Raw genomic sequence first — 12,022 nt, forward strand, 5'->3', positions numbered from 1 at the left:
TACAAATGGCCAACTAAATGTTTCCCCAAAACCACGCATAACACAAAAATCCCAACACATAGACTTACACAATCAAACATAACCATACAACCTGCACAAAACACAATTATATTCAAAATTAACCACCTACCTAACTTGTTACCCTTACCTATCTAAAGCTGAATCCCATCTAATAGCTGTGGATATTTCTGTTGTATTTCCTTTTCCAATTCCCAAGAAACTTCTTCAATAGCATGATTCCACCACAATTCTTTCACCAATAGTATTCTTTTAGTATGCAGTTCCTGTTCCTTCCAATTTAGGATCTGAACCGACACTTCCTCATAGGATAAGGTATCTCTGACTTCCAAGAATTCAAACTCATTACGTGCAAAGGATCTAGGATGTATTTCCTTAGTATAGAAACATGAAATACGTCGTAGATCCTAGACAGTGCTGGGGGTAAAGCTACTCGGTAGGCAACTAGACTAATTCTATCTAGAATCTCGAATGACGCAATGTACCTAGGGCACAACTTACCCTTCTTCTCAAACATCATAACTCCCTTCATTGAAGCAACCCTTAGGAAAATCATAGCCCCCACATCAAATTCTAGTTCCCGTAGGCAAGTATCAACATGACTTTTCTGCCAACTCTGAGCTATCTTGATTCTATCCCTGATTAATTTAATCTTCTCGGAAGTCTATTGCACGAGTTCAGAACCCAAAACCTGCCATTCACCAACCTTGTACCAATATAATAGAGATCAGCACCTTCGACCATACAATGCTTCATATAGCTGTTATTGTAGGCGAATTCCACCAGTGGCAAAAACTAGACCCAACTACCTTTGAAATCTAATACACACGCCTGCAACATATCTTCTAAAATCTGAATTGTCCTCTTCGACTATCCATCAGTCTGCAGATGAAATATGGTACTAAAAGTAAGTTGAGATCCCAAAACTTCCTTTAAACTTTTCTAGAACCGAGAGGTGAACCATGGATCTTGATCTGAAACAATGGACATAGGCATGCCATGGAGTCTAACTATATCCTACACATAAAGTTATGCCAGCCTTTTTATGGAGTAACTGACTTTGATCAGAACAAAATGCACAGTCTTTGTTAGCCGATCCATAATTACCTAGATGTCATTCTCTCCATGCAATGATGATAGTAACCCTGTGACAAAGTCCATGGAGATGTGCTCCCACTTCCACTCAAGAATGTGAAGTGGTTGCAGTGGGCCCGCTAATCTTTGATGTTCCTCTTTCACTCGGTGGCATATCAAACACTATTCCACAAATCGAGTAATCTCCCTCTTTATATTGTTCCAATAGAAGGATTCTCACTAATCTCTATATATCTTTGTACTCCCTAGATGTACAATATAAAGAGAGCGATGAACCTCCTCCAGAATCGCCCTTTTTATCGTTAGGTACACATAGTCTTGTGTGAAATCTGAGAACCCCATCGTTTGAGACATTGAAATCTATTTGTTGCCCACTCCGGACTTTCTCCACAATTTTCAACAATTCTGAATCTTTCATTTGAGTAGCTTTAATAATTTCCTGCAAGGTCGGTTGGATTACTAGACTTGTGATAAACGGAGAGAGATTCCCTTCCACCATTTCCATGCCAAACCTCTCCAGTTCCTTCTGATTACGCGCTGAAACTGCGTAATTAGGCACTTTAATCCGGTCTTTACGGCTTATATTTTTAATTAAGTGTCCAAATTTGTCCAATATTTTAATAAAGTGCCAAAATTTTCATTCTTGAGTTTTATTGTGCAATTTATGAATTTTTGGTAATATTTTATCATAGGAAAATTCTCAGGAACCAAAACTGATACTTGTTCGTATTTCGTGTATAACTTTTCCGTCCGAGCTCCGATTGAAACGATTCATATTTCTAGAGAAAGAAAAAGGATTATCTACAACTTTTGTGTTTCAAGTTTTGTAAGAAACCAGCTCTAGAAGGGTCAAATTTTGCGGTGAACAGAGAACAAAAAATGACAAAATAATAAAAAGGAGAAAAAAAAATTGAAGTGGGCCGGGTCTTGATGTGACTTGCCATACAAATTGTGGGCTGGCAGCAGCTAAGAAGCCAAGGGGCGCTGGCTGGGGAGCCAAATTTAGATTGGGAAGTAAAGTTTGAAAAGTCAAAAAGTGTGGGCTTAGGTTTTTTTTTTTTTTTGGGAGGCTTTATTAGATTATTCTTTTTTTCTGGATTATGCACCAAGTATCCACGCGTCCATTTTACGGTCCATGTGACTAATCTTGCGCCCCTTGAAGTTGACCCCACAACTCCAAAGGGAGGGTAAATTCAGGAGTCCAGGGGCGGAAACGAGCCCACGAGGGTTTGAACACCTAACCTCGTGAAAGGCACTCCTGTAACCCGCACTACCACCTGAACCACACCCTGGGGGTATTAGGGTTGGAGGAGTTTTTCTTTTAGGTTTTGAAGGAGGAAGCCATAGGATTTTGGGGAAAAATAGAGGGTCTTGGAGGATTTTGGAAAAAAAGGCAGCAGCTAGGGGTATTCTCTCCAAGGGTTTCGCGCTGCAAGAGGGCAGCAGCAAGCTGCTGCGTGGGAGACCCGAGCACTAGTGGGAAGGGTCTCACCTCATGACCATCTCTCTCTCATCCTTCTCTTTCCCTTGTTACTGTTTCCTTGTATTTTTTTTTTGCTTTAATTTCAGTTTAAATACCTTGCTGTTATTTAGTTATATTATTTTACTTTAATGTCATTTTAAATACCCTGTTGAAACTTTTTTGCTTATTAATCTTCTTTAATGTCATCTTGGTCATCTTGTTGGAATTCTTCATTAGTTTAAGCTTAGTAAATTTTTTTAGGACTTTGTTTGTGTTTATTTATTGTTAAGATTAGTATATTTATTTAATTGAGTCATTGTTAAGTTCAGTTTATTTTTAGATATTGTGGATCAATTTATTTTACTCAAGTTATTTTTGTGTTGAGTCGGCTTATTACTCTACGTCATAGTTGAGGTTTAGGTTTAGTTGTCTTTATTTAAATATGATTAGGGAGGTTCTTGCTTTTGGTTTACTACTTGAGTGTTTAATTAGTGAGTTGTTGATCGGTTTATGTGTGTTAGATTCATATTTTAGGTTTTGCGTCATTTAATTTCATCAGAAAATCTCAAAAACTTCAAAATTTTGAATCTGAACCATGTTCAGTAAAATTTGTTTTCTTATTTTTTTTCTGTTTTGCGCTAGTTTAGAACTAATCTGCATTCCCCGTGAAGACGATCTGCCCTATTTGGGCTAATTATTATACAACGTAACTCCTATACTTGGGACAACCCTAGTGCTACTCATTTTTAGAAGTGAGTCAAGTTTTTGGCGCCGTTGCTGGGGAGTGCCAGAATTTTTTTTAATCTAGTGTTTCTCCATTTATTTTGATTTCTCTCATAATTTAAAAACACAAAAAAAATATATATATGATATTTTCAAAAAAAAAAAAAAGCAAAATTTTTTTTTAATCATGTTTGACTGCTGCTATGCTGGTGATTGTCTGCTGTTTGGGTTGATGTTTGATATCTTGGGTTAGAGATATTTCACATAGGTTATACAAACTGTCACCTAATATAGGTAGTAGGTTTCCTATTTTTTTTGTAAGTGAGGACACTAAAATTGATTTGAGTGATCTTTTTGAAGAGAATTTTGAGGAAACCATGGTTGAACCTCCACCTGCACCTCGCACCTTGAAAGACTTTTTGCAGCCTACATGCACCACTACACCATCCTGTATTGCTTTGCCAAATAATGCACTGAATTTCATCATTAAGCATGGTATCTTGTCAGTAATACCTCAGTTCCATAGGATGGATTCTGAGAGTCCTTACCAGCATCTGACCGATTTTGAGTTGGCATGTACTACCTTCATTACTAGAGCAGGAACTAATAAATACATTAAGCTTCGTTTATTTCCTTTTTCCTTGAAGGATAAAGCGAAGATCTGGTTTAATTCTCTAAGACCTAACTCTATTTCTGATTGGACTAACATGCAACGTGAGTTCTTACATAAATTTTTTCCTTTTCAGAGAACTCAGTTCCTACAGGAGCAAATCAGTCAGTTTATGCAGAGAGGCGATGAGACTTTCTAGACTTGTTGGGAAAGGTTCAAAGAGTTGATTAATATTTGTTTGCATCATGGGTTTGAGTCTTGGAGGCTGGTAAATTATTTCAATACAACCCTCACTCCTGATTGTAAGTAGTTTGTTCAAAATATGTGTAATGGGAAGTTCTTCAGCAAGGAACCAGATGAGGCACTAGCATTCTTTGATTACTTAGCTGAAAATGCACAATAGTGGAATACATGATATGATTGGGTACCAACGGCAGTGCAACCTCTCAAGGCAATTGGTGGTGGAGGTAGATATGATGTAAAGGAGGAAATTGATTTCCAGGCTTGATTGCTGCATTAGCTAGGATGGTAGAGGTTATGGAGTTAGAGAAGGTGAAAGCAGCAAAATCAGTTGAGGTGTGCTCTTTATGCGCCGACTCTAGCCATAAGGCCCAGGATTGTACGATAATGACAGTAGTGTAGGAGAGTAGGTCTGATCAGATTCAGTCAGCAAATTGGGTTAATAGAGCTCCCAATCAGCCCTTCTCAAACACTTACAATCCGGGATGGAGGAATCACCCAAATCTTTCATGGAGGAATGATTAGGCTGCTCAATCTTCTTCACAGTTTTAGCAGTCTCCCCAGTCCTTTGCACCACAGTCTCAGCACCCGTATCAGCCACATCCGATTCTCAGAACTACTCACCTCCAGGGTTTCCATCTAATGTTGCAGCACCCGTTCCACCAAAAAGGTCTCTTGAGGATACTCTTCTTCAGTTCATGCAAATTTAGGCCATAACTAACAATGAACTGCGAGGCGCCATTAATAAGATCAGTACACAGTTGAGTACCTTAGAGAAAGGGAAATTTCCAGCCCAGCCTCAGCCTAATCCTCAGGTATATCAGTAGCAACAACAGCCAGTGCATAATGTTTCAGGGGATTCCATTGAGACGACAAAGGCCATCATTACTTTGAGAAGTGGGAAGGAAGTCCCCTGACCCGAGATATCTACTGAGAGGCAAACAGTTGCCTCGACACCGGAAGTTGCAGTGGAGTCAGACGAGGCCCAAGAGAAACCAGAGGAAGTAAGCCAAGATATGAAGAAGTCAGTTGATGTGGAGGCCGAGACTAGTAAGGCGTACCGACCTGTGGTACCCTATCCCCATAGGTTTGCATCTGGTCTAAAGAACAAATATCATACTGAGATTTAGGAGATCTTCAAGCAGGTGAAAATCAATATCCCACTTTTGGATGCCATTCAGCAGGTTCCTTCGTATGCGAAATTTTTAAAGGACTTGTGCACAATGAAGAGGAAATTGAATGTAAATAAGAAGAATTTCTTAACAGAGCAAGTTAGTGCATTGATATTGAGTGAAACTCCCCAGAAACTCAGAGATCTCGGTTCTCCCACAATCTCCATTATGATCGGTGAATCTCGCATTGGGAGAGCTCTACTTGATTTGGGGAGTAGTGTGAACTTGCTACCATTGTCGATATATGAGTAGTTGGGGTTAGGTAAGCTAAAGAAGACCTCTGTTGTGCTACAGTTGGCTGACAGATCAGTGAAGGTACCACGGGGCGTTATTGAGGATGTATCTGTTCAAGTCGACAAATTCTACTACTCGATGGACTTTGTGGTTTTGGATATGCAGCAGCCTATCTCTACCATTTCCCAAGCACCTATCATACTTGGACGCCCATTCCTTGCTACCTCTAATGCATTGATTAATTGTCGAAGTGGAGTGCTGAATCTCACATTCGGGAATATGACATTGGAGATGAACGTGTTCAATGCTTGCAAGATGCCTAGTGGTTGTGATGACTCCGAGGTATGTGCAGTTGATGTGATAGATGATTTTGATATTTCAGAGTTGTTATTTGTGTTTGGCTCTGACAATGCATTTGAGAATGACTCTCCCGAGCAGCCTGACGTTTTTTATGAGACAGTTCCTTTGTCTAGAGAGTTGACAGAATCTGAGGGGCAGTGCACAAAGATAGATGGTTCCCCTCAATTGTTAAATGCAGGTTATATGAGTAGTTGGCGTAAGCCAACTTTTGAAGCTCTTAACTTACCAGAAGTCATGAAGTCATCAGAAGAAGAAGTCCCTACACTTGAGTTGAAGCCACTACCTGAAGACTTGAAATATGTTTTTCCAGGCCCAGATGAGGACACATTCCCTGTGGTAATTTATTCTCATCTTACTTTGAAGCAAGAAATTGAGTTATTGCAGGTATTGAGGCAACATCGAGGAGCAATAGGCTGGGCTATTATAGACATCAAGGGGATTGATCCTGCAATTTGTTCTCACAAAATCTTTCTAGAAAGAGATGCAAGGCCAGTTCGTGATGCGCAGCAAAGATTGAATCCAACCATAAAAGAAGTAGTAAAGAAAGAAGTGCTGAAACTATTAGCTGTTGACATCATCTATCCCATCTCTGACAGCAAGTGGGTAAGCCCAACACAAGTAGTACCAAAAAAATCTGGTTTGACTATCATTGAGAATGCTAGTGGAGAGTTGATCCCATCTAGGAAAGTAATGGGTTGGAGAATGTGCATTGATTATCATAAATTAAATTTGGTTAGCCGAAAAGATTACTTCCCATTACCTTTCCTAGTTTAGATACTAAAAAAAAGTAGCTGGTAATGGTTTTTATTGTTTTCTGGATGGTTTTTCTGGGTATTATCAAATTGTCGTAGCACCAGAGGATCAAGAGAAGGCCACCTTCACTTGCCCCTTTGGTACTTACGATTTTCGCAGGATGCCATTTGGATTATGTAATGCACCCGCTACTTTCCAGCGCTGCATGATGAGTATTTTCTCTGACATGTTAGATGAGATGTGTGAAATTTTTATGGATGATTTTTCTGTGTTTGGTAAGTCTTTTGACACTTGTTTGAAAAATTTGACTGCTATCCTAAAAAGATGTGAAGAAAAGAACTTGTTGAATTGGGAAAAGTGTCAGTTTATGGTAAGTAGTGGTTTGGTACTTGGCCATTTAATTTCTGAGCATGGTATAGAGGTTGATAAAGCCAAGGTAGAGTTGATTTCCCAATTACCTGTCCCTAAGACAGTGAGGGATATTCGTTCTTTCCTTGGCCATGACGGCTTCTATAGGTGTTTCATTCAGAATTTCAGTAGTATTGCTAAACCACTGTGTTCTTTATTGCAAACTGAGACTGAATTTTTATGGACTGGTGCATTCCAATAGCCTTTTGAAACACTAAAAAAATATTTGACCATGGCACCCATTATGCAACCCCCTTAGTGGGACTTGCCGTTTGAGATTATGACTAATGCTAGTGATTTCGCCCTTGGGGCCGTTCTCGGTCAAAGAGTTGGTAACAAGCCTTCTATCATCTACTATGCAAGTCGTACCTTGAATGATGCTCAGAAAAATTATACCACCACTGAGAAGGAGTTGTTGGCTATTGTGTTTGCCTTAGAAAAATTTCACTCTTATGTCATTGGATCTCTTGTTATTATTTTCATTGATCATTCTGCATTGACATATTTGTTGGCAAAAAAAGATGCTAAGCCCAGGTTAATCAGATGGATTCTACTTCTTCAGGAGTTTGACATCACCATTCGAGATAAAAAAGGAGTAAAAAATGTTGTAGCTGACCATCTTTCTCGTTTGCAGTTACCTGATATATCTGTGTCCCTTTCCCCTTTAAATGATGATTTTCCTGATGAGCGTCTTTTTGCAGTGTCGCGCACTCCTTTGTTTGCTGATATTGTGAACTATCTTGTCACCGACCAAATGCCAGACCATTGGCTCACCCAGGACAAGCGTAAGTTCTTAGATGAGGTAGGACATTATTATTTTGATAATCCACACCTATTCAAATATTGTTCTAACCAGTTGGTGCGTAGATGTGTTCCAGATGATGAATTTAATTCCGTGATGCATTTTTGCCATGGTGGGACATGTGGAGGCCACTTTGCTGCTAAGAAAACTGTTTCCAAAATATTACAAAGTGGACTCTACTGGCCCACCATGTTTAAAGATGTTGAAAATTTTTGTAAAGCATGTGAGGCCAGTTAAAAGTTAGGAAAAACTACTGCCAAGAATGAAATGCCCATGTCCCCCATATTGACTCTTGAGATTTTTGATTATTGGGGTATTGATTTTATGGGACCTTTCCCCATTTCTTTTGGGCATTCTTACATTTTGGTTACTGTGGACTATGTTTCTAAATGGGTGGAGGCAATACCTTGTCGAACCAATGACCACAGGGTTGTTATCCGTTTTCTCAAGGAGTTATTTGCACGTTTTGGCATGCCCAAGGCTATCATTAGTGATGGAGGGTTGCACTTTTGTAACAAACCGTTTGAAAAACTCATGCAAAAGTATGGAGTGACCCATAAGGTCTCTACTCCATATCACCCTCAGACTAATGGTCAAGCTAAGCTGGCCAATAGAGAGATCAAAATCATACTTGAGAAAATGGTGCATCCTAATCGTAAGGACTGGTCAGAAAAACTTGTTGATGCACTCTAGGCCTATTGAACTGCATTTAAGACAAATTTAGGGATGTCTCCCTACAGGTTAGTTTATGGTAAGACATGTCATTTACTTGTTGAGATTCAGCATCGTGCTTTATGGACTATAAAACAGATTAACTTTTCACTTGATGATGCTAAGGATTTAAGGAAATTGCAAGTATGTGAGCTTGAAGAATCTAGGAGGGAAGCTTACGACAATGCCTGCTTAGCAAAGGAGCGGATGAAGTTGCTCCATGACAAAAAAATCAAAGACAAACAACTTTTTCCTACTTAGTAAGTGCTTTTCTATGACTTTAGATTGCATCTATTTCCTAGGAAACTGAAGTCCCGGTGGGGTGGTCCGTACATCATTGAAAAAGTTCATTCCTATGGCACGGTAGAAATTGTAGATCCAAAGAATGACAACAGCTTCACAGTCAATGACTAGCGTCTCAAGCCCTTCATGACTCTATTCGATCCACATTAGGAGGTCTTGCTTCTGCAAGACCCTAGGGGAGTCCTCTGACCTTTCTCGTTTACTCTTTTCTTTTTCTTTTCATTTTATTTGTTCTTATTTGCATCTTTCTTTTATTTTTCTACTATGTTTGTTGGTTATGACTCTCTATTGTTTTTTTTTTTTTTGTTTTTTTCTATTAGTTTGTTTCCCCTTTGCTTTCACATTGAGGACAATGTTTCATTTTAGTTGGGGGGAGAGAATTTGCATGCCCTAAAAGTGTGCTACCACTTAATGAGTTTTAATGTGATATTTGCATATTATAGATGTTTGTATGTTGGTTAGGCCCACCTTTTGGGAAATACTGGTTTTGAGCTCAAAGCATGCTAAATTCCTTATTTGCGAACGTTACATGCCCAATTTTTTTTCTTTTTTTTCTTTTTGAGGATATGAGACAAGTAGGATGTAGTACAATCAAAGTTTGAACCAAAAGAGAGTTTTATCCATTTCATTTAGTTGTAATCAAGAGAAGGATGTTGAAAGTCTTGCTATACACACTACACAGGTTAGAAGACTTAGAAAGACTACCTTACACCATTTCTGGTTGATATACACTTCAGTTGTTTGGGACTCTAATGAACCATATCCTGATGGCTTAGAAAAAAAAAAGAAGTTTGAAGCAAATAAAAACAAGAAACAAGTCAGGGATCAGTTGTAAAAAAAAAAAAAAAAAAAGAAGAAAAAAAAATGAGGAAAACAATTGTGTATTGGAAAGGGCTACCTGTTACCGGGGCCCCAACTAAACAAAAAAAGTGGGTACCTTTTAAAGTGTAGTAATGTGAAAGCCACCTTTGTACATTTATGCACTGGAAATGGCTACTTACTACCGGGGTCCTAACTAATCAAAAAAAGTTGGTGCCTTTTAAAGTGTAATAGTGTGAAAGCCATCAATACAATGGTTTTGAATTAGAGTAAAACCATGCGGTTGACCGTTAATGTTTATTGGTGGCCAATCCTGGAATTCTGAACCTCTCTTGTACACGTGAGCTTTGTTACACTCCATTAGCTTGGTTGTTTTAATAAATGGTGTATAAATCTTCCAATTGAGACGTAACTTGGATTAATCTGTGTCCTGTGTTCCTAAACTCATTAAGCATATTTCATGGCATGTAATTTTCATAAGTATTGAAATTGAGTGTTTCTCCCCTGGTTTGATTGCATTCACGTTATTTGTTAGGGACTAGCAAAACGTTAGTTGGGGAGTGTGATTACGCGCCGAAACTGCGTAATTGGGCACTTTAATCCGGTCTTTACGGCTTATATTTTTAATTAAGTGTCCAAATTTGTCCAATATTTTAATAAAATGCAAAATTATCATTCTTGAGTTTTATTGTGCAATTTATGAATTTTTGGTAATATTTTATCGCAAGAAAATTCCCTAAAACCAAAGCCAATACCTGTTCGTATTTCATGTATAACTTTTCCGTCCGAGCTCCGATTGAAACGATTCAAATTTCTGGAGAAAGAAAAAGGATTATCTACAACTTTTGTGTTTTGAGTTTTGTGAGAAACCAGCTCCAAAAGGGTCAAATTTTTCGGTGAACAAAGAACAAAAAATGACAAAACAAAAAAATAAGAAGAAAAAAAAAATTGAAGTGGGTCGGGTCTTGATGTGACCTGGTCATGCAAATTGTGGGCTGGCAGCAGCTAAGAAGCCAAGGGGCGCTGGTTGGGGAGCCAAATTTAGATTGGGAAGTGAAGTTTGAAAAGTCAAAAAGTGTGGGCTTAGGTTTTTTTTTTTGGGGGAGGCTTTATTAGATTATTCCTTTTAGGTACGTCCAGGGTGTCCACATCCGTTTTACGGTCCATGACTAATCCCATGTCCTATGTAGCTGGCCCTACAACCCACAGGGAGGGTAAATATTCAGGAGCCCAGCGGCAGGAATCGAACCCGGGAGGGGAGAAAGCCCTGACCTCGTGAGAGGCACTCCTAGGATTCGCCCTGCCAACTGAACCACGCCTTGGGGGCCTTTATTAGATTATTATTTTCCTTAGGGTTGGAGGAGTTTTTCTTTTAGGTTTTGAAGGAGGCAGCCGTAGGCTTTTGGGGAAAAACAGAGGGTCTTGGAGGCTTTTGGAAAAAAAGGCAGCAGCTGGGGGTATTCTCTCCTGGGGTTTCGTGCCGCACAGAGGGCAATAGCAAGCTGCTGCGTGGGAGACCTGAGCACCAGTGGGAAGGGGCTCACCTCACTGCCATCTCTCTCTCATCCTTCTCTTTCCCTTGTTACTGTTTCCTTGTATTTTTTTTGCTTTAATTTCAGTTTAAATACCTTGCTGTTATTTAGTTCTATTATTTTACTTTAATGTCATTTTAAATACCCTGTTGAAACTTTTTTGCCTATTAATCTTCTTTAATGTCATCTTGGTCATCTTGTTGGAATTCTTCATTAGTTTAAGCTTAGTAAATTTTTTTAAGACTTTGTTTGGGTCATTGTTAAGTTCGTTTTATTTTTAGATATTGTGGATCAATTTATTTTACTCAAGTTATTTTTGTGTTGAGTCAGCTTATTACTCTTACGTCAAAGTTGAGGTTTAGGTTTAGTTGTCTTTATTTAAATATGATTAGGGAGGTTCTTGCTTTTGGTTTACTACTTTAGTATTTAATTAGTGAGTTGTTGATCGGTTTATGTGTGTTAGATTCATATTTTAGGTTTTGTGTCATTTAATTTCATAAAAAAATCTCAAAAACTTCAAGATTTTGAATTTGAACCATGTTCAGTAAAATTTGTTTTTTTTTTTTTTCTTTTTTTGTTTTGCGCTAGTTTAGAACTAATCTGCATTCCTCGTGGAGGTGATCTGGCCTATTTGGGCTAATTATTATACGACGTAACTCTTATACTTGGGATAGCCCTAGTGCTACTCATTTTTAGAAGTGAGTCACCTTCCTAATCTGATGTGGGGCCATTATTGCTGAAATTGACGCATCCACTGACTTTTGATTCAAAGCATCAGCT

General features: G+C 38.7%; 1 protein-coding gene across 1 annotated transcript; it reads left to right on the plus strand.

Moving 5' to 3' along the window:
• The first annotated feature begins 7,355 nt into the window (after positions 1 to 7,355).
• On the plus strand, positions 7,356 to 9,002 carry LOC131158599 (uncharacterized). The gene is made up of 6 exons (XM_058113465.1): positions 7,356 to 7,544; positions 7,647 to 7,998; positions 8,245 to 8,469; positions 8,592 to 8,617; positions 8,688 to 8,800; positions 8,891 to 9,002. The coding sequence occupies exons 1-6, from the start codon at positions 7,356 to 7,358 to the stop codon at positions 9,000 to 9,002; spliced, it is 1,017 nt and encodes a 338-aa protein (XP_057969448.1).
• The last annotated feature ends 3,020 nt before the right edge of the window (positions 9,003 to 12,022 follow it).

Source organism: Malania oleifera, chromosome 6 (assembly GCF_029873635.1).
Source record: "Malania oleifera isolate guangnan ecotype guangnan chromosome 6, ASM2987363v1, whole genome shotgun sequence".
Taxonomy (NCBI): Eukaryota; Viridiplantae; Streptophyta; class Magnoliopsida; order Santalales; family Ximeniaceae; genus Malania; species Malania oleifera.

Bases quoted from the DNA above. Each gene is read 5' to 3' on its own strand.
- LOC131158599 (XM_058113465.1), top strand. From the start codon at position 7,356: ATGACTAATGCTAGTGATTTCGCCCTTGGGGCCGTTCTCGGTCAAAGA. The intron at 8,470-8,591 runs GTCAAGCTAAGC...ACTGCATTTAAG, and splicing joins ATATCACCCTCAGACTAATG to ACAAATTTAGGGATGTCTCC. The intron at 8,618-8,687 runs GTTAGTTTATGG...ACTATAAAACAG, and splicing joins TTAGGGATGTCTCCCTACAG to ATTAACTTTTCACTTGATGA.